General features: G+C 46.5%; 1 protein-coding gene across 8 annotated transcripts in view; it reads right to left on the bottom strand.

Annotated features, from left to right (window-relative positions):
- NFATC2 (nuclear factor of activated T cells 2) overlaps nucleotides 1-22,463 on the bottom strand; it is a 180,710-nt gene that overhangs the window by 82,451 nt on the left and 75,796 nt on the right. For all 8 annotated transcript variants that reach the window (XM_025399025.1, XM_025399024.1, XM_025399029.1 and 5 more), the window contains exons 4-5: nucleotides 8,405-8,607; nucleotides 6,921-7,093 (exon numbers count right to left, since the gene is read on the bottom strand). In XM_025399025.1, the coding sequence (XP_025254810.1) occupies nucleotides 6,921-7,093; nucleotides 8,405-8,607 (376 nt within the window). The remainder of the gene's footprint in view (nucleotides 1-6,920; nucleotides 7,094-8,404; nucleotides 8,608-22,463) is intronic.

The raw sequence follows: 22,463 nt of genomic DNA, 5'->3' as shown, positions 1-22,463 counted from the left end.
CAGCCTGGGAGGTGGAGGTTGCAGTGAGCTGAGGTTGTGCCATTGCACTCCAGCCTGAGCCACGAGAGTGAGACTTTGTCTCAAAAAAGAAAAAAGACACAAGACACTACCTGAAAATAAACAGGTAAGCCACAGACAGGGGAAAAATATAAACAAATCTGACAAAGGACTTATGTCCAGAATATATAAAGAACTGATGCATATTAACAATAAAAATATGAATAACCCAGTTAAAAATGGGCAAATAGTTGAACAGACACTTTACCAAAGAAGATACATAGGCCGGGCATGGTGGCTCACGCCTGTAATCCCAACACTTTGGGAGGTGGAGGCAGGTGGATGACCTGAGGTCAGGAGTTCGAGACCAGCCTGGCCAACATGGTGAAACCCCATCTCTACTAAAAATACAAAAATTAGCCGGGCATGGTGGCGGGCAACTGTAATCCCAGCTACTCCAGAGGCTGAGGCAGAAGAATCACTTGAAGCTGGGAGGCAGAGGTTGCAGTGAACTGAGATTGCGCCATTGCACTCCAGCCTGGGGGACAAGAGCGAGATTCCGTCTCAAAAAAATAATAAAAAAATAGAAGATGCATAGATAGCCAACAAGCATCTGAATCAGTAGTCATTAGGGAAATGCACATTAAAACTACAATGAGATCCCATTTCACACTCATCAGAAGGGTTAAAATTTAAAAGACTGACAGTACCAAATATTGGTGAGGATGTGGAGCAACTGGAACTCTCATACATCCTTGTTCAGAGTGGAATATGGTGTTGAAAATACATAAATAAAAACATACACATCCAACTCCATTCCTAGGTCATTTACCCAAGAGAAATGAAAGCATTTGCTCACAAAAGGACTTGAATAGGAATGTTCATAGTAGCCTTATCCATAAACCCAAGCACTGGGAACAGACCGAACATCTATCAATGGTAAATAAACAATTGTTATATTCATGCAATTGAATAGTGCTCAGCAATAAATAGGAATGCACTACTGAATCACTCCATAGCAGTGACAGATCTCAAAAATAACATGCTGAGCAAAAACAGCCAGACCCAGAAGGGTACACACTGTATTAATTCCATTCTATAAAGTTCTAGAACAGGGAAGATTAATCAACCGTGATAGAAATCAGAACAGCGGCTGCCTCCGTGTGTGGGCTTGAGGAGGAGGCCTTGGCTGAAGGGACATGGGAACGTTCAAGAGTGAAGAAAGTGCTGTCTTGAGTGGTGGTTACGTGGGTATATGCGATTGTCAAAAATCACTGAACGCTTACAATCTGTGCAATCTACTTTAATTATACCTCCATAAAAAGTATATATGTCACAAAGAGAGGCAGAGAGGGAAAAGAGCATGTGAGAAAATCCATTTTCTAACCCACACCCCATGCCCACTCCCAAGCCCCGCAAAATGAGCAAAGTGAATTTACATTCTGTGCCCTGAGCTGGCAGGGCTTTGTGTGAAATTGCTTTACATGTTTTCTGAAATGCACTGAGCAGAGAGGCCCATCTGCTGGGCAGGGAGAAAGCCATGGTGGCTTGGGCGGAACTGCCTGGAGACATGGCTGGGCCTGGAGACACGGCTGGAGAGGTTCTGTTAAGTTATCTCAGGACCAGGTGTGTGCCTGTGGACGTCTCCTATCTCATTGCAGCCTTTTCTCCCCCACTGGGCAGTGTGGAAATACAGTCTGGAGACAGTCACTATGTGCCGAGCCCTGGTAAACATTGCCTGGTTCAGTCTTTATAGGACAGAGACTGACAAGTAAATGGGGCTGTCAGAGCACAAAGTGGGGGACCCCGTACCGTGGGGGGTCAGGGAATGCTTCCTCCTTGAGGAGCCATCTAAACAGAGGCCTTGGAGGAGGAGGGGTTAGCCAAGCCACTGGAGGATAGGGAGGGGTGGGCTCCAGATAAGCACCTCAAAGTCTGCCCCACATCAGAATCACTGGGAGAGCTCTGAAAGCCCCCATGGCCAGGCCACATCCTGACAACCAAATCAGAGTCTCCGGGGTGGGACCAGGACATCAGTATTTTTTTTTTCTTTTCTGAAACAGCATCTAACTTTGTCACCCAAGCTGGAGTGTAGTGGTGCAATCTTGGCTCACTGCAGCCTCAACCTCCTGGGTCCAAGCAATCCTCCCACCTCAGGCCTCCAAGTAGCTGGGACTACAGGCACGCACCAACACGCCTGGCTAATGGTTTTTGTAGAGATGGGTTTTCACCATATTGGTCAGGCTGGTCTCCAACTCCTGAGCTCAAGCAATCCTCTAGCTTCAGCCTCCCAAAGCGCTGAGATTACAGACGTGAGCCACCGAGCCTGGCCGGGCATCAGTATTTTTTTTAATACAACTCCCGGGTAATTCTAGCATACAGTCAAGCTTGAGAACCTAAGTTCTGGGTGGAGGTGACAGTGTGCAAAAGCCAAAAAGTCAGGGAAAGATCCCAATGCATTTGGGAACTGAGGAGCAGATAGGAAGGGAAGCCACGAAATGCAGTTGAGGAAATGTAATGGGTTACATAGTACCCTCCTACCTGACTCCTCCTCCCTGCAAACCATCCACCCACAAGCTCAGAATGTACCTTATTTGGAACCAGGGTCTTTGCAGATATAATTAAGGTAAGAATGGAGATGAGATCACCCTGGATTAGGTATAAACCAAGTAAGTGCATCCTCCTAAGCAACAGAAACAGACACACACAGAGACCCAGAAAAGGCCCGTGTGCAGACAGAGGCAGAGACTGGAGCAATGCAGCCACAAGCCAAGTAAGGCCAGGGAGACCAGCAGGCACCAAAAGCTGGCGGGGATGGCACCGGCGGTTTCTCCCCTGAGCCTCCAGCGGGAACCAACCCTGCCAACACCTTGATTTCAGACTTCTGGCCTCCAAAACAGTGAGAGAATACATTTCTATTGTTTCAAGCCACCTGGTTTGCAGTAATTGGTTATGACAGCCTAGGAAACTAACATAAGAGGGAAGCAGGCGCCAGCTCTACCCCTGCAGGGAAACTGGAGTTGAAGCTGACAACACCAAGAAGGCTGGGCTCAGGCGGGGAATGAGGCTGAGCAGGAGGAGAGGGGAACTGCTCCGTGCCAAGTGGAGAAGGGAGGGCAGGCCCCAGTAGCTGCTGTCTATCATGGATAGTCTTGTTGTTGGGGAAGACGGGGGTGATCCCTCTGACCTCTTCCATGCTCCAGAGAAGTGGGAGGTGCAGTTATCTACATGGAGTGGGAAGGGGTCGGGGCAGCATTGAGAGGTTGGAAGACTGGAGAAGGGTCAGGTCAGTCTTCCCGAGAATACGGAAAGGAGCAGTGGGGGAAGTTGGAAGATCTCCTCGGCAATGCTAAAGCCCTAGTGGAAATAGAAGACTGCAAACATGAGGGTGCCAGTGTGTGCAAAAGTGAGATTGCAGCTCTGGCCAGCTGGCATGCAAATAAACATAAGGCACCTGCACTTCTAGCAAATCACTCCACCTTCCAAAGAGCAGTCTCTGGTAGTTTGCTCATGTTGTTTCTGCTAGCATCTGAGAACTTACCCTTGATGCCTAAGATGGTACATAAAAGGCACCTCCAAAGTAAATAAGTTAGCCTTGCAAATAAGTACCAGCCCACGAAGTGTTTTTCTCATCAACTCACTCTCCCTGTCATTGGAGACTCTCGCTTAGTCAGTATACACTGTCTAAGGGTATACTGTCATTAGTAACAATTTATTTTACAATACTCTGCCAGCCCATGTTACTGACTAATTGCTAATATGTATTTACTGACTACCTCCCTATAGATTATACAGTAAGCCGTCAATAAATATTTATGGACCTACTAGGCACTGGTCTAGGGAAACAGAACAAAGAAGTAAATTAAAATGACAGAAAATTTTTAGTGAGAACTAGAGTGGCCAGCTGGTAGCTCAGCTTGGTATTGCAAGAGAGGAACCAAAAGAAGAAGGGATTTCATAGAACCAGAAAGTTGGAGACTGGCTTTCCTACCTACCAAGTAAAAACAGGTGAATCACCTTACCAAGAAGTCTCAGTTTCCTTCTCTGTCAAAAGAAGGCGGGTGAATCAGGCAAATGCCTTTTTAAAAAGAAAAGAAAACAATTTTCAATGTTCAAATAGCTTTCTAACACCCTGAAGATCTTGCTGGAGGTACATGTGGTTAAGTGATGATCCTCAAAGTCTTAGATCGACATAAGATAAGTTGCCTTGAGAAACCCAAAGAGAGGGAGGATCAGGGGCTCCTGTCCCCACCTTGCTACACACCCCAGTCCCATCCTGGAAAGTGAGTCATTTGCCAGAAAGGGGAGACCTTATCTGCTCAGAGTCCCCCAAATCACTGCAAGTTTCCTTCCAAAAACATCTTGAGAGGTTCAAAACCAAGACTTTGGTGGGGCAGCCATCATGACCAGCATTTGATGGACAGTAGGGGAATTCCGATATTTCTAGTAATGGGGTTTTCAGCATGTTTTCCCTTGTCATCTACTATTGGGTCTTTCTCTTCTAAGAGCAGAACACCGCCAATTCAGACTGATCCACATCTTGACTCGAAAGACTGAAAGAAATTAGAGTGACTCTTCATTCATTTCCAAAGACCAACCAAGACCAAGTTCTGGCTGCTCTCCCAAAGAAGGGACCATCCTCTCTCCTTCCTGACTTTTCACCATGAGGGCTAGTCTTTCCCAAACTCTTCTGCAGAAAATACACTTTCCCTTTGCATGTTAGTCTTAAGACTTCCTCTGATTAACAGAAGCTATCTGCAGATATTTTCTGACCACAAAGCATTTTGATTTTTTGCCATTTTTTAAAATCAGGATATTTTTTGGTTTCTTTTTAAAAACCAGAAGATTTCCAGCACCAGTTGATACATGCAGCAAAGCACCATGGCACCTGTTTACCTATGTAACAAACCTGCACATCCTACACATGTACCTGAGAACTTAAAATAAAATAGGCCAGGCATGGTGGCTCACGCCTGTAATCCCAGCACTTTGCGAGGCTGAAGTGGGTGGATAATCTGAGGTCAGGAGTTTGAGACCAGCCTGGCCAACATGGTGAAACCCTGTCTCTACTAAAAAATACAAAAAATTACTCAGGCATGGTAGCAGGTGCCTGTCATCTCAGTTACTCAGAGGGCTGGGGTGAGGCAGGAGAATCACTTGAACCCGGAAGGTAAAAGTTGCGGTGAGCCGAGATCACGCCACGGCACTCTGACCTGGACGAGAGAGCAAGACTCCTTCTCAATAACATAAAATAACCAAAACATTTGACTACATTGAGTCTATATTCCCATGTGGAAATACTGGCTGCAGTTGAGTAACAACAGTGCATTTAGGTGGGGAATGTCCCCAATCTCCACTATTCTCTGATGTCTGCCACCCAGCCTACCCCTTCATTTTCACCTCCCTGGCCTCTGTAGGAAGTTGATTTTGTGACACCTAGTTATGGTAAAATGTCCAGCAAAAAGGAAAAAAAAAAAACAAAAAAAAAAACCCTGAACCATAATTTAATATGGAACATGTTTATAAGAGCATAAAACAAAATGTTGTTATAAGAAAGAGTTTAAAATAATAAAAACAGTTTTTGTTTCTGGAACAATGCCTATTTTTTTCTTCTTTATGCTTTTTTCCCCCCCACTCAAGACAGCGTCTCACTCTGTCACCCAGGCTGGAGTGCAGTGGTGCAATCTCAGCTCACCGCAACCTCCACCTCCTGGATTCAAGCGATTCTCCTGCCTCAGCCTCCCAAGTAGTTGGAATTACAGGTGCGCACCACCATGCCCGGCTAATTTTGTATTTTTAGTAGAGATGGGGTTTCACCATGTTGGCCAGGCTGGTCTCGAACTCCTGACCTCAAGTGATCCACCCAAAGTGCTGGGATTACAGGTGTGAGCCACCACACCTGGCCTCTTCTTTATACTTTTTAAAGTAACTCCTAAACTTTCAAACACTGAGCGGATAATAAGTGTTGTCACATCTAATCGCACAGATTAACTACAAAACTGTGTTAACATACAGGTAGACTTTAAACTTAGGTATAAAGTACATAAGAATGAGCTCAAAGCTACTTCTTCTTTTGAAACTTGATAGAAATGTGCCAGGTTTCTGCTCAGTGTCCTTCCAAATGGCAGATCCTGGTCACTTCATATTAGATTCTGAAAATCTTCTGTAATGACACAACCATCTGTCTGGGTGTCCTTATCCTCTCCAGACTGTAAGCTCATTAAGGCCAGAGAAAGTGGCCTGCTCATCTGTGGATCCCCAACCCCTGGGATAGTGCAGGATACAAAATAGAGCTCAGTCAACACGCAGAGATGGGCTATGGGTGGGGGACAGGGCATGGCTCCTGCATGCAAAAGCCCCAGTTCCAATCCCAAACCTGCCACTCTTTGGTTGTGTGCACAACTCACCCTCTTGTGACTCTACCTCCTCATCTGTAAAATGGGCACACTGACACCAGCTAGTGCCAGGGATTACTGTGAATATTCATACTGAGCAGCAGAGTCGAAGCTCAGTGAGTGAGAGTGCTGTGCTTTGTTATTGTTATTTAAACAATAAAGAAGGAAAAGAAAAAAGGGAACCACATACAGCAAACTCACTCCAAACGCACCTATCCTTTAAGACCAGAAAGATATTTACGTATCTCAAGTCTTCTGAACGAAGCTTTAAGCTACTTATTGGCCCTCTTATTTTTAATTTTCCCGTGAGGCCACGAAACCTTCCAGAACTCAATAGAAGCAGCAAGAGAACACTGCGATGTGCTCCGTCTCTGGCCCCTCTGGTCATCTCGGGTCAGCATAACCCTGTGGGTCCCACACATTCCCACAGGCCACCCCAGGTACCTCACCCAGAATACACTGCTCCCAGGGGAAGCCCATGTGCCCTATGCTTTCCAAAGACAGACCGGGCCCCAGGGTCCAACTCACAGCACTCGATGGGATTAGATGCAGTCTGCAAAGAGACGATTCTGCCACTGGACTCTGGGATGTGAACTCGGAAAACCAGCCTCACCCGCGTATTCTTTCTTCCAATGTCCGTCTCGCCTTTCCGCAGCTCAATGTCGGCGTTTCTGAGCTTCAAGATCCCCGCACAGTCGATGCTGCCAGGATGTTAAGAACCCCATTATCACCAACTGTCTTCAGGAGCAGGAAAGATCACCCCCAAAACTGCCTTAGGCAGCCAAAATAATTTTACAGCCAGCCACTGGGGAAAACTGCAATACACCCACATAAGCATTTCAGCCAGGAATGTATACCAAGATGGGGGGAAAAGCAAACTTAACAAAGCAATTAGAGAAATGCCCCAGTGAAATTACTTCTCTAGGGAGATTTTTCATGCCAACTCTTCTACTCTCAAAAATATCTGAAAAACTCTATGTAACTGGGGAATACTGATTGTGGACCATTCAATAGAGTAGTGAATCAACATGAAATGTCTTGAATAAATGTACTGTGACTGTGTATGAGAGCATCCTAGTTCTTAGGAAATGCACCCTGAAGTATTTAAAAGTAAAAGGGCGTAAAGTCTGCAACTACCTCTCAAACAGCTCGGGAAGAAATGGAGAGGTGGGAAGGAACGTGCTGGAGCACAGGTGAAGCATGTTAACGCCTGGGAAAGCCGAGGGGGCAGGATTCCAGGAGTTCTTTGTATACTTCTTGCAGTATTTCTGTAAGTTTGAATTTATTTTCCCATCCAAAGGTTTTTTTAAACCCCAAAACGTGTGCAATGGTTCCCAGACTTCAGCCACAAGCATATTAGCTTTGTGAATTTGGACCTCTCTGCATCATTACTTAATGATCTCTCTAGGTCAAATTAATTTTTTAAATATAAGTAAATTTAACCTGATCCCATGCAACATAATACAAAGATTCATGAGTATTCTTCCTCCCAAGACACATGAAAATGCGGACATACTATACTTTTTTTTTTTTTTTCTTTTGAGACAGAGTCTCGCTCTGTCACCCAGGCTGGAGCGCAGTAGTGTGATCTCGGCTCACTGCAACCTCCCCCCATCAGGTTCAAGCAATTCTCCTGCCTCAGCCTCCAGAGTATCTGGGATTACAGGCGCCTGCCACCATACCCAGCTAATTTTTGTATTTTTAATAGAGATGGGGTTTCCCCATGTTGGCCAGGCTGGTCTCAAACTCCTGATCCCAAGTGATCCACCCGCCTCGGCCTCCCAAAGTGCTGAGATTACAGGTGTGAGCCACCATGCCTGGCCTATGTATTATGCTTTTAAAATAGAAACATTTAAAACAGAAATCACAATGGGTTGATGGATCACAGACTGAGAACTGCCATCAACAGCTGCTTCCATCCGTTCCGTAGAGTTCTCTCTCCGAAATCCCTGCCACCTGCCCCCTGCTCGCTTCTCCATGAAGACCCACCGCCCTCAGCCCCCAGCCCTTACGTTGCCCTCATGTTGTTTTTGGGCTCCAGGGGGATCTCCAGGACTTTGGTGTTGCCCACAATCTTCTCATAGCTGGTGGTGGTGACAGTTTTCCCCGTGATTCGGTGCACCTGGTAGAAGGCATGCGGCTTAAGGATCCGCTCATCGGCTGTCCCAATGAAGATCTGAAGTCCCAGAGGCTTGTTTTCCATGTAGCCATGGAGCTGGTGGGGGAGAAAACAAGATCAGTATGATGTGGGGTGTGGTGGCTCTAATCCAATAAACAAAAAAGACCAGAGAGCTCATGGGCAGCAGACAGAGTATGGGATTTCCGCCGCATCTGGAAGAATGGAGAACTGGAAACGACCTTGATGTCCAGCCAGAGGGTAACGCTTGGATAAATTACAGGCATCCCCTCTAACACTGAATATTAAGCAGCCACTAGAAAGAATACAGTCAGTCAGAATTTCATGATGGAGAAACAGCCAGAAACTGTGCTTAATTGATGACTGAGGGTGGAAGGAGTGTTGCATAGTAATTAGGATAACTGAAATTAACTGAAAATAAACTGAAAGGACAAACATAGAACTCTTGAGAGTGATTCCCTGGGAAGATCAGAAGAAAGAACTGTCACTTCTTACATGACTATATTCCAATGAACAAAGTTTGATTGTGGAACTTTAAAAAAGAGTGTGACAAAAATGCCATAGTCAAGTCAAAAGATAAAGTCTGAAAGAAAATATGTGCAACATATAACAGATAAAACATTAGCACATACAATATATGCAGAATGCCTATAGTGAGTAAGTAAAAAGATTCCCTGGCCATCTATTTAGAATCGAATCCCAATCCCAATGGCTTTCCCTATCTCCCTCTCCTACTTTTTATCCAGTCTAACACACTATATATTTTCTTGATTCCTTTTGTCTAAGTCTTTCTCCCAGAACTAAACTGTCACATCTCTGAGAGCGGGGATGTTTGCCTAGTTAATTTGCCACAAAATCTCTAGTGCCTAGAATAATGCTTGGCACCTAGTAGGCATTCTAGTACATATTTGATGAATGAATTAATAAGGCTATCCAACAGAAAAAAAATGAGTAAGATATTTGAACAGAAAATTCAGAGAAAAACAAATGACCAGTTTGACTTCTAAACAGAAAAATGCAAATGAGACAACCATGAGATACCACTTTTCACCCATTAGAGTTAGACTGGCACACTTGTAGATATTTGATAATATCAAGTATTTTGGAGATTGCGGGGGAACAGACACTTTTATGCAGATGATAGCAATATAAACTGGTATAACTATTTTAAAGAGTATTAGAGCAACAGCTTTAATAAAACTACATAAATAAACATTCTTTGACTCAGTAATTCCACCTCTTGGTATGCACCCTAGAGAAACACTATATATGCAGGAGACACGTGCAAAAATGTTTACAAAAACAAACAGAATAATGAACAATGAGTTACGTCAATAGCCTGACTACTAATAGGACATTCCTAGGCTATGATACACTAAGAAGCATTTTAAAAAATAGTGAGGTAGAAGTCTATGAACTGACTCAGAAAGATCTAGGACACACTGTTGAAAAACAAAAGCAATGTGTAGAAAAATATGTATAGCGGCCGGGCGCGGTGGCTCAAGCCTGTAATCCCAGCACTTTGGGAGGCCGAGACGGGCAGATCACAAGGTCAGGAGATCGAGACCATCCTGGCTAACACGGCGAAACCCCGTCTCTACTAAAAACACAAAAAATTAGCCAGGCGAGGTGGCGGCGCCTGTGGTCCCAGCTACTTGGGAGGCTGAGGCAGGAGAATGGCGGGAACCCGGGAGGCGGAGCTTGCAGTGAGCTGAGATCTGGCCACTGCACTCCAGCCTGGGCGACAGAGCCAGACTCAGTCTCAAAAAAAAAAAAAAAAAAAAAGAAAAATATGTATAGCATGACACAACTTAAAGAAATGCAGAATGTTTTCCATCCATCCAGTTACAATAGAAAAAGGTGTAAAAGGATGTGCTCTAAACTGACCACATCTTCATCACCTCTGTGAATGGAGGAGGAGCTCAAGATTGAGAAGGTGATCAAAGAGGACTTCGACTTTCTATGCCATGTTATAGGAAGAATAGATTCCTAGAAACCTGTGAAATATTAAAAGTATATATATGTATGTATGTGTATATATATGTGTGTGTGTGTGTGTGTGTGTGTGTGTATATATATATAAAATAACAAGAGACAAAAGGACATTGATCTAGAGTTTGATGATGTGTTCCTGTCTTGTCATTGGGTGGAGAGACACTAGACAAATCATTTAATCTTTCTGTGCCTCTATTCCTTTCTCCACTAATTGAGTGGGACTACAAGTGACAACTCATGAAGAGCCCACTCTTCTCTGGAGATCCTTCAGTAGGATCTCCAGTCACCTGCCAAAAGGCAAAGTTGCAAGGTGATGAATGAGTACACATGGTCTAGAACTGTGCTATCCAATGCAAGAGCCACTAACCACATGGATATATTCATTAAAATTAAGTAAATTGAAAATTAAGTAAATTGAAACTTCAGTTTTTCAGGTACACTAGCCACATTTCAGTGCTCAGCAGCCACAGTGCACAAACAGCACAGACACAGAACATTTCCATTATCACAGTAAGTCCTATTGAACAATGCCAGTCTGAGAAGATGGCACGCTCATGTCCCCTTCTAAAAGCCACACAAAGAGAGAGGCTGGGAGTGGAACTGTGTTAGATGATCACCTTCTTCATAACCAGCCAGACACTTACTTAAGTGTCTGACACACACCTGAGAGGCGGCCTTGGGCCAAGATGGAAATCCAAGTCAGAAGCCGCTTATCTGAAGAACGGCTACTGTGCTCGGTGACGAAAATCAAAAGAAGGGCAGCATTGAGAAGAGATTTTGTTTTTGTTGTTTTTGCTTTGCATTTGAGCCCAAGACAAATATATTTCCTCATCTCCTCTCCTGGATTTATCAGGAGTTGGTATCAAGAAGAAAGGTAAGATGCAGAGTGAGCCCTGATGATGTGCAGCTGTTTCCTCCCAATGACAGAAGCGCAGAAATCGCCTGCTGGGTGTACTCAAGATAAACAGGCAGGGAACACCTGGAGATAAAATCTATCACATCCCTACAGCTCCACCCGAATCTAGCCATTTCCATCCCCTCTCTTGTTGGCACACCTGCCCGAGCCACCATCACCCCTCATTGGAGTGACTAGCACAGACTGCTCAGCTTACCTCTGGCTGGTCTTTCACAGAACAGCTCAATGATCTTTTAAAAATGCAAATCAGATCCGGATACTCCCCTGCCTACAACCCTCCAAAGACTTCCTGTGGCCTTAGAATAAAATCCAAACTCGGTGTGATAGTCTAAGAGCCTTCCTACAGCCCAGCCTCTGCCTTCTCCTCCACCACCCCACTAGGCTCCTGCCAACCCCAGCCATCCTCCTGTTCCCTGAACACACCAAAGTCTTTCTGACCTCAGGGCCTTTGCACAAGCCATTTTCTCTGCCTAGAACACTCTTCCACTGGCACATTTGGGTTTCAGATCTTCAGGTTTTTCCTGAACCAGATTAGATACACTCAGTGCTAAAGCCGGCTCTTTAGGCATTACAAGAACCAATCATTAAACCTATAGGAATTTTAAGAGCCAGTTGACACCACTTTGGTCACTTGGTATGTACATTTCCAGCCATAGTGGGAATATTTACACCACAAAAATTGACAGATGCTATAAACCAGGGCTTTTTTTCCCCCTGGAAAACTGGATGTTAAGCATTTACTAGCACATCACTGGAATATTTACTTCATTAACACCTGAAATTTCCTTGTTTAGTTATTTGCTGAACACCTCCCCTGCCTGAACGTGACTTTCACAGTAGTAGGAACCTTGCTTATTTTATTAGCACGGTCAATGAACATTTGTTGAATCATCTGTCACCATCAACAGTAATGCAGCACCAGGCGCGATGGCTCACGCCTGTAATCCCAGCACATTGGGAGACCAACGTGGGTGGATTTCTCGAGCCCAGAAGCTCAAGACCAGCGTGGACAACATGGCCTAACCCTGTCTCCACAAAAAAAACTCAACAATTAGCCAGGCATAGTGTCGCATGTCTGTAGTCTCAGCTGCTTTGTGGCGCTGAAGTGAGAGGATCAGTTGAGCCCAGGAGGTTGAGGCTACAGTGAACCACAGTCATGCCATTGCACTCCAGCCTGGGTAGCAGAGCATGACCCTGTCTCAAACAAATAAACCAACAAAAAACAGTAACGCAGCAGTGAAAGCATGTTTCCCTCATGCTGCACACCACACTTGACGTTTTATACATCTCACAACAATTCCATGTAAAATGGGCTCACTGCTACCCAAATTTTACAGGTGAGGAAACTGAGGTTGCTAAGATCAGGCAACTTGTCCCAGTCAACACAGTGAGCATAAGGCAGAGCCAGGTTCCAAACTCCAGCCTCTCAGGCTCCAAACCCACCTGCTTCCCTGCCACCTTCTCCCTGTCCTCAGTGCCTGGTGGACTCCACTCTGCTCTCTGACTACAGGTCAGAAACGGTAGGTCCTCAAAGGGAAAATAAGTAAGAGCTAAGATGCAACATCAAGAATGTGCTTCCTGGGGCCAGCCATGGTGGCTCACGCCTGTAATCCCAGCACTTTGGGAGGCTGAGGCAGGCGGATCTCTTGAGGTCAGGAGTTCAAGACCAGCCTGGGCAACATGGCAAAACCCCATCTCTATGAAAAATACAAAAATTAGCCAGGCGTGGTGGCACGTGCCTGTAATCCCAGCTACTCGGGAGACCAAGGCAGGAGAATCACTTGAACGAGGGGTCGGAGGTTGCAGTGACCCGATATTGCACCACTGCACTCCAGCCTGGGTGACAGAGCAAGACTCCATCTCAAAAAAAAAAAAAAAATTAAAATAAAAAACAGAATGTGCTTCCTGCTGCACAGGAGTGGGGGAGGAGGGAGGGAGAGAAGAAGGAGCACAGAGGGAGATGGAGGGAGAGAAACAAACAGCAACCTAAACAAACAAAAATGGTAGCTCCTTGAGAGCAAAACCTTCTCCTTTATGAAAGCCAAGAATGGCCTCTCTGAGTTGAAGAGCAGCCTCTGGGTTGAGCTAGGCTGGCTCATACAATGTGAACAGACAGAATCCACCTGGCACTGGTGAGAGTCCCTTCCCCGCCTCCCCGGGTAACACCAGAAAGCAGTGCGGTATAGCAGAAAGCACAGAGTTTTTCACTTTGGATCAGACGTATCTGAATTTTGATGCCAGCTTTGCTTCTCGATGGCTGTGTGACTGTGAGCAATTGCTCCACCCCTGAGTTTCCATGTGCTCAGATAAAAGGGGGACATCACCCCCCACCCTGCAGGCCTCTTCTGAAAGGCGAAATAAGGTGACCTTTGTTGGGTACCAAAGCACAGCACACGGTAGGTACCCATGAAACTAGAACTTTCCTTGTCATCAGAGGATGACGCAAATCGAAACAGGGAGGTGATATTACAGAACTGAATGGAAGGGTGAAGAATGAATGTGAACAAAGTGAGAACCAACGTGAAGGCCTCCCATGCGGGAAAGCCCGGGCACTAATTCCAGTCTTCTCAGTGGGCTGGCTCAACAGTCGCCAGCTTGGAGTGTCAGAGGAAAGAGGGGCCAGGTGAAGAAACCTCGCCATCTTGCATGAAAAGAACACTTCCCGTCCACCCTCCATCCTCCCCTTCTGCAAAAGGTGCAGAATGTGCCCAGAACCCCCACTGCTCAGCTGCCTCATTCTGGAAGAGCCTTCCTTGCCAGGTTCCCGGAGGTTTGATGAGAAGAACAGATAGCCATTTACTTGCTTCTCCAAAAAGTCAGTGATTTGGGTTTTGCAAATAGAACTTGATGTTTTGAGATGACGTGATCTGCCCTTCTGGTTCCAAACTCCCCATCATCCCCATTTTCGGGAGACTTCGGTCAGGAGGCTTTTCAGGCTTCTCCAAAGGTGAGGTCTTCTCAGTGGCCTGGGCCAGCAGGATCACACTCCGGGCACAGCAGACACATCCTGCAATACAGGAGCTCCACGTCACTGGCCTCCCGAGCAAAGGAAGCGCCACTTCCTGCAGCCAAGGTGAAGGCGAAAGTTTTCTGCTTCTTGTAATTTCCCAGGCGGTTGAAAAGGTTCCAGGAAGAAGCAGTGCTTCTAGTGCACACCATGAAGGGCTGAATGCATGGGAGGGGAGTGTCTGTGGCGTCCGTGGGGGTGGGGGCCCAGGCTGCAGCTCAGTGCGACTTCCATCCACCAAACTTCCCATCAAAGGGACCAAGAAACAAGACTGCAGGCTTGGGGGCGTCGTTCTATTAATAATCCACTCTGTCCCCTCGTCAGCTCAGCTGCTTGAAAACCCGGATCTGAGGAATGGTGTGTGATTCAGACATCCCACCACAGTTAGCTATATAAACGATGCCATCCAACCTCGCCACAAGGAAAACGTTGCATCTTCCACAGGTGAAGACCTTTCTGTACAGTGTATTGGTATCACTTGCAAACATAGCATAATGTAATCTCCATAACAATGCTCAGAGAAGAGCAGTGTTATCCCATTTTTAGATGACAACGGGTGAGGCTCAACCAGGTTAAGTAACTTGCTCACCATCCTACAGGTCATAAGTGATCAGGTGGCAGCAGCCTCCATTGGCCCTGTTTGTTTCTTCTGTTGTACGGCTGATTCCTGATTGAGAAAAAGGCAAAATCCCCCCACCCCAGCCCCCCAAGTCTGGCCTATGCATTTTAAGACAGGCAAGTCTATCCCACCAGGTCAGCAAGAAGAACCCACAGACACGCAAACATGGCCTCCACATGTTAAAGACCCACAGTGTCAAAGAGAAAGCTACTCAGACTCACCCCCTACCTGCCACCAAATTCAAGATCTGCCTGTTCTTAGTGGCAACTTAACTGTTCTGACACAAAGATAAAAAGGCATCAATATCTGTTGATTCTTGCTGTTGCTTTTTCTTGGTATAAAGTACTAAGACTTCGCTCGTTGCAGGAAAAAATAGACAAGATAAATTACAAAGAGAATACCCCCTGAAAATAAGTAAGCATTTGAATGTACATCCTTCCAAGCTTTTTTTTTCCAAACTGTTTTATTATTCATTTTATTTTTCCTCTTACTTGACAAATAATAATTTTATCTATTTATGGGGTACAATGTGTGATGCTTTGATGTGTTTACATTGTGGAATGATGAAATCAAGTTAATTAACTCATCCATCACTTCACATACTTATTGTTTGGTGGTAAAAACATTTCAAATCTACTCTTAGCAATTTTGAAATGTAGACAATGATTATTTACTACAGTCACCATTCTATACAAGAGATCATTAAAGCTTATTCCCCTAACTGAAGTTATCTACCCTTTCAGACTTTTCTTCCAGGCACATAGATCGACATATTGGCATTCGAGTTTATGTATTGTCTCCATTGACTAAGATGGTCATGTCCTCTTGTCATTGAATCTTGCTTTATGAGAATCTCAAAGAACTACTTGGCATATCCCAGGGTTCGGACTAGCCCAAGGCCAGTGAGGTCCCCAGGACACATGATCTGAGGAGGCATTCACTATCAAGGTCCAGCAAATGCAAGGTGGGCACCTGAGAGTGAGCCCCACTCTCCATTTGGCCCCCTGGTGCCTCTCTTCCCGCACCCCAGCCCCAGCCCTGCGTGCCCATTCTGCCTGTGGATCCCTGTAGCCAGTTGCTACAGGGAACATTTAGATGGTTCCCAACTTTCCCCCATTACAAACACTGCAGTAAGAACCCTTGCAAATGGCAGTTCCCTGAAAACGACTCTGCTATCAACTGTGCTCAGGGCTTTTTAAATACTCTCAGTTGGACGATTCCAATCCAAAATGTGGGACTGATTTTCAAAATGGCAATGGGCCAAACAAACTGTTTTGAATTTTACTAAAATAAAACATTAACGATGTTAAGTAGCATTTTTGTTGAATTTGAAATATTAGGAAATTGCTATCATCCTCAAAGATTTCACTCTGAAAGAAAGAAAAAGCCCAGAGTGGCGGGGGCCGGCCGGGGGAAGGCCGGGCCGGGGGAGGGTGCCGGGGAAGAGTACTGCAATTCCCCACAGCCATGCAGCACGTGGGGAGAAAATCTGTACAAACACACATGGATCCCAGTTGAGTATTTATTTTGGGGTGCAGAAGTTGCAGCACATACGTGCCACCCTAACCCCACCTTCCACCCCACATACACACACACAGACACACACACAAGCAGACCAGGCACACTTCGTCCATGACTTGACTCTCAGTCATTCCAACAAGCCATGATTGTGTGTTAATCACTTCAATAAAAACCCTAATTCTTGGTACCTCTCTCTGCCTCCATCCCGTATTAGATCCATCTCAAAACCCTGTCAATCCCATTCCCTAAATCCCACTCAAATTTGCTACCTGTGCCTCCTCCATCACTTCCACTCTAGTACCCTGGTCAAAGAGGGGGCCCAGTCTTGCCCACCCCTCTCCCTCCACCTACACACAGTCTTCCTCACATAGCAATCCAGCTAGAAAGATCCCTAAAATGGTAAGTTAGAGCTTATGCCACCTCTGCTCAAATCCCAATAGCAAACATCTTCCTTACATCAAAAAGCCCAAGTCCTTACCATGACTCAGAAGATCCCATATGATCTGGCCCTGCTTCTCTATCTCCCACCCACCCTTCTTCCCTCCCTGCTGCCCCCCATGACAGCCACACTGGCCTTGTCACCCTCAAGAGACTGAGGCACCCAGCAGGCAGGTGCCCATCCCTGGATTCCAACACTTATTGTGCCCTCAGCTTGAAATGCTCTCTCCGCATGACCCACAGGGCTTACTTACCCCACTCTTCATTCAAACCTGTCCTCAGGTGACCTCTCATCAGAGAAGCCTTCCCAGACAGCCGCACCCCAAGGTGACACCCCACGCCCTTCTCACTCTCCCTCCACACACCCTGCCTTAAGTTGCATCATCTACCTGACACTTCCCTCCACCTGACCCCGCATGTGATACTTATTTGCTCTTTGCTGCCTCCCCCAGTAGAATGTCAGTCCCCTGGGGGCAGCACCCCATCTTTCCTGTTCATGGTGCAGCCTCAATGCCTAGAGAACCATGCAGGTGTCCAACAAGTGAGCAAGGCTAGAAGGGACTATGTGTGACATCACGGGAGGAGCCAGAGCAGCTGCAGTCTCTCCAGACGCGCCCCTCTCCCATGACAAAGAGCTGTTATACGCCCACACCGGCTTCTCTCCAGCTTGGGCAATTCTCCTCCCGGCCCACAGCGACCATTGTGTCACAGAGCCTTGTCCTGCTCGGTGTGGGCACGACTCAGCTGGTTGGACAACTGATACCTGGGCTGCCCTGTTCCAAACAGAGGTGACAGCATCTCCAGGTACGATGAAGGAGCCCTATGCCTGCTTTCTGACCCAGCTGGGATCCCACTGGCTGGATGTGTCTTCAGTCCGGCAGGAGGCCACTGTGGTCAGCTGCCCTGCTGATAGCGGCACATTTTGCAATTACAAAGGGAACCATAAAAAGAGAATTAGACATTCTGGACAGGCTTGAAAACCAAACAAGTCAGGCTCTCTCAGTATTCTAAATTAAGAACCAAGTCATTCTATATTTCTCACATCACTGAAAATTAAAAACAGACATATCTACCGCATAGCAAGCACGCTCACTCAAGAGAGGCTTGATGGCCCAAAACATGCTAGATTTGTTTCCAATTACCATGTCCACATTTGAAACGCTGAGGAAGCTCTAGAAACCAGCGTGGGGAGATCAGAGGCAAGGCACATTAGCCTAACAGGACTCAGGACCAAAGGCTGAACCCCAGCCCCCTCTACTCACAGCCCCCATGGGGTCTTTGAATAAAAAACCTGGATCATTTTGTCCCCTCCTTTGGGCTGGAGGCATGAACCTTCCCTTCTCTGCTCTCACCTGCCCCTCTCCACTCTCAATCTCCAGCTTCTGGTCCCCTGGACAGACATGTCAACCCAGCCATGGGCTCCCTACCAGCATTCCCGTCCCCACCACCATATAGGAGCTGGGTCTGGAAGGATGGGATTAAAATATGCAAGCCTTCTTTGAGTTCAACTTTGAAGTTGGGCTTTTTCTTATTGATTTTTTTTTAAGAAGTCATACAAGTGCTTTTCACGTCTTCTGTCTGTATTCCTCTTGTGTAGAATCAGTGTAACATTGAGATCAAGAGTCTGAGTCCTAGAGTCCAACCATCTGGGTTTACATCCCGGCATTGACACTTAATGTGTCATGGCAGGAAAGTGACTTGCCATCTCCAGGCCTCAGTTTCATCATGTGTAAATGGGCTCCTGACCCCGCACACCTCACCAAGCTGTTGGCAGGATCAAGCGGGCTATGTATAAAGCATGTCACAAGCAATCAATGTTAACTTTCATTCATATTTTTCCATCTATGACTGGGTGACTTGTGGCAATTAAAGGCCTCTTCTCTGGTCTCAGTTCTTGGAAGAAATCAACTTGAAGATTGTCGTTCAGTGCTAACATGTAATGATCCTCAGGTACATTTAGAATAAAATCCAGGCCAAGGAGAGTGGATTCTTTGAGGCCAGGACCTCAAGACCAGCCTGGCCAGCATGGTGAAACCCTGTCTCTACTAAAAATACAAAAATTACCCGGGTGTGGTGGCACACACCTGTAGTCCCAGCTACTCAGGAGACTGAGACACCAGAATCATTTGAACCTGGGAGGCAGAGGTTGCAGTGAGTGAGCCGACACCGTGACACTACCCTCCAGCCTGGGTGACAGAGCGAGATTCTGTCTCAAAAAAAAAAAAAAAGAAAGAAAAAGAAGAACATCACCCAAACTGCCCATCGCAGCTAACAAAACTCTGCATGATCAGGCCCCTGCCCACATCACCAGCTTCATCTCCCCCACCCCAGTCCAGCCACATGGGCCTCTTTGCTGCTCTCGGAACAGGCCACGTTTGTTTCTGCCATAGGGCCATAGCATTTGCAATGCTATGCCCTCGGCCTAGAACATTCTTCCTCTGGGTCTTCCCACGGCTAATTCCTCCTGATCCTTCACGTCTGAGCCTAAATGCAGGGCCCTCCCTGGGTAGCCTGGCAGAAAGACAGCTCCCCCTAGCATCGCTCCATCACATCTTCCTGTTTATTTCCTTCCTGACTGTGCTAAGTGTTACCTTATGTGTTTGCTTATTGCCTGTTCCCACCTCCTGCCCCACTAGAATATAAGCTTGTCCATCACCATGCCTCAGCACCTCCAACAGTATTTGGCATACAGTAGATGTTCAATAAATATTTGCTGAATAAATAAATGAATAGATTGATTCTCAGGTTCCTATGTGGATCCACATATTGCCGAGTGATTCATTCTCCAGCAACTCTGAGAAAGGAGGCTCATTCATGTCTGGAACAGAATCCCTACGTTTGGAGTCTGCCTAAACTCACTACCATTTGAGCCAGTCTGCAGGAATGTGTCTCACCATGAAAGAGACATATTATACCAGGCCAATTACACTGAAAGTCAGAAGAGCAGACTAACTTGGGCTGTAAAAATGAAGTTTACAATCTTGAGATTGAGTTGAGAGCACAGCAGCCTGGCAGCTCACAGAGATGGCGAGGGAAAAGTGAGGCACGTGCAGTGCTGCCTGCTGCCAACTGTTGACCCAAAGACCAGACAACAGGGGGAAAGCATCCTTCAGAAACATTTCTCCCAGAGTTTCTCACTCAGGACACTGACCTGATATTAGAGAACAAGGTATCTATCATGTGCAGAGGACTGAGCTCTGGGAGAAGCAGGGGAAAGGGAGAGGCTTGATCCCCAAGAGACGGCAACTGGGGAATGGAGCTTGCAGAAACCCCGTGCAAGCATCTGGCCCTGACCGTGCCCAGCATGGCAGTGTGTGAATGCGCCAGGAATGCTGGGATGGGAGGCTACAGCACCAGCCCTGATGGCAGCCGCTTCAGAACACACTGATAAGACATTCCTCTGCGGGAGCCAGGGGAGGGAGACCATCTGGATAAACAGCTAATGCATGCAGGGCTTAATACCTAGGTGATGGGTTGATAGGTGCAGCAAACCCCCATGGCACACGTTTACCTATGTAACAAACCTCTGCATCCTGCACATGTATCCCAGAACTTAAAATAAAATTAAATTAAAAAACAAAAACATTCCCAGGAAACTGCTGTTCAGCTTCACAAAAATGTTCCACCAGAGACATGTGGATGAGCCATAAGCTCTGACTTCTCCCCTTTCACTACAGCCACAGCTGAAAAAGAACCCCAAGATGGTAAAGAGACGAAAGCCAGGGCTGAGGAAATGCAGGCCAGCCAGCCGAGCCAGCCATGGCATAAAAAAGGTGGGTTATTCCCAATCGAATGACACCTCCACCCCCACACCAAAGACTGTGCAGGTCTCTCTGGATTCAGACCAAAAATTCTGAGTCACTTTTGCCACAGGGGGGGAAAAAAAAGGAGAAGGCAGACGTGATGTGTACCTTTCCACACTCTATTTTGGGATTTTAAGATCCAGTTTCTTTCATTTCAAAGGGTGGGTTTTTGGAGGGCTCTCTGCATAACTCTTAGACTCAGCACGGCGAGACGGCGCTGAGACGGGCTCTGTCGGTGACCTGGGGAGAGGCGGGACCCACTGGCAGATCAACAAAACGCATCATTCAGGAACAAGGGGCCCGTTCTTGTGTGGAGTGCATGGGGCCTGGCTTCCATAAACATGATGGAAGCCTGTGGGCTGAGCCAGTCTGACTCACCTCTTCATCGGGGCCATTCCCAAGTTCATTCACTCCTCCGTTTAGTCATTCATGCAGCAGAGTGCCTCTCAGGGAAGGAAGATTAAGCTGAAGGCTGTCCTTCAGGATTATTAATATACACGCCTTTGGTGAAGAATCGAGTGCTTCTCTGGATGGGTGGTAACATTCGGGATTATCATAATCCCACAATTTAAGACATTGGGGTAAGAAACTAGTAAATCAGGATTTCTCAACCTCGGCACTATTGGCCAATGTGGACTATTGATTTGGGGGCCAAATAAGTCTTTCTTGTCGGGGGCTGCCCTGGGCACTATAGGGTGTTTGTTGGCATCACTGGACTCTACCCAGTAGGTGCCAGCAGCCACCCTTTCCCCAACTGTGATGCACAAAAAAGTCTCTGGACATTGCTAAATGTCCCCTGGGACACGAAATCACTCCCATTGAGAAACATTCTTAAATTAAGCAAAATTTATGAGGAGGGGAAAGAGAAAATCTGCACTGAAACCCTATCCCTTGTCCATCAGAAAGTGTTTCAACAGGACCTTCAAGAAACACCCCAGATCCTTCCACTTTTCACGTTCTCATCAACCTCCCTGGGTCCCAGCACTGCCATCTGGATCCCTGCATCCAGCCTCTCACTAATCTCTGCCTTGTCCCTTGTTCCCATTCTGAATAGAATCTCCACAAGAAGCCAGAGGGATCTTTTAAAAGCAAGTGAGATCCCATCACTTCCCTACTTAAAATCTACCCATGGCTTCTGGGTGCATAAAGAATTACATTCAAGCTGGGCGTGGTGGCTCACGCCTGTAATCCCAGCACTTCGGGAGGCCAAGGTGGGCCGATCACTTGAGGTCAGGAATTCACGACCAGACTGGCCAACATGGTAAAACCCCGTTTCTATTAAACATATAAAAATTAGCTAGGTGTGGTGGTGGGTGCCTGTAATCCCAGCTACTAAGGAGGCTGAGGCAGGAGAATCGCTTGAACCCAGGAGGCAGAGGTTGCAGTGAGCCAAGATCACACCACTGCACTCTAGCCTGGGGGACAAAACAGGGCTATTTTTTAAAAAAAAAAAAAAAAAAAAAAAAAAAAAGAAGTGTGCGGATGACTTGCAGAAGAGTTACTGAGAGGAAGCTCACACCAAGATGGTGAGGGGGCCCATTTGGCCCTGTCTCCCTCCCTTCTTGAAATTCCAGTGCTTGGAGTATAGAGGTGGTAGCTGCAGCCCCAGAAATCATTTTGAACCATAAGGTGGCC

Source organism: Theropithecus gelada, chromosome 10, assembly GCF_003255815.1.
Source record: "Theropithecus gelada isolate Dixy chromosome 10, Tgel_1.0, whole genome shotgun sequence".
Classification (NCBI taxonomy): domain Eukaryota; kingdom Metazoa; phylum Chordata; class Mammalia; order Primates; family Cercopithecidae; genus Theropithecus; species Theropithecus gelada.
The sequence above is the reverse complement of the archived record's forward strand: the minus strand, read 5'-3'. Positions and strand labels throughout refer to the sequence as shown.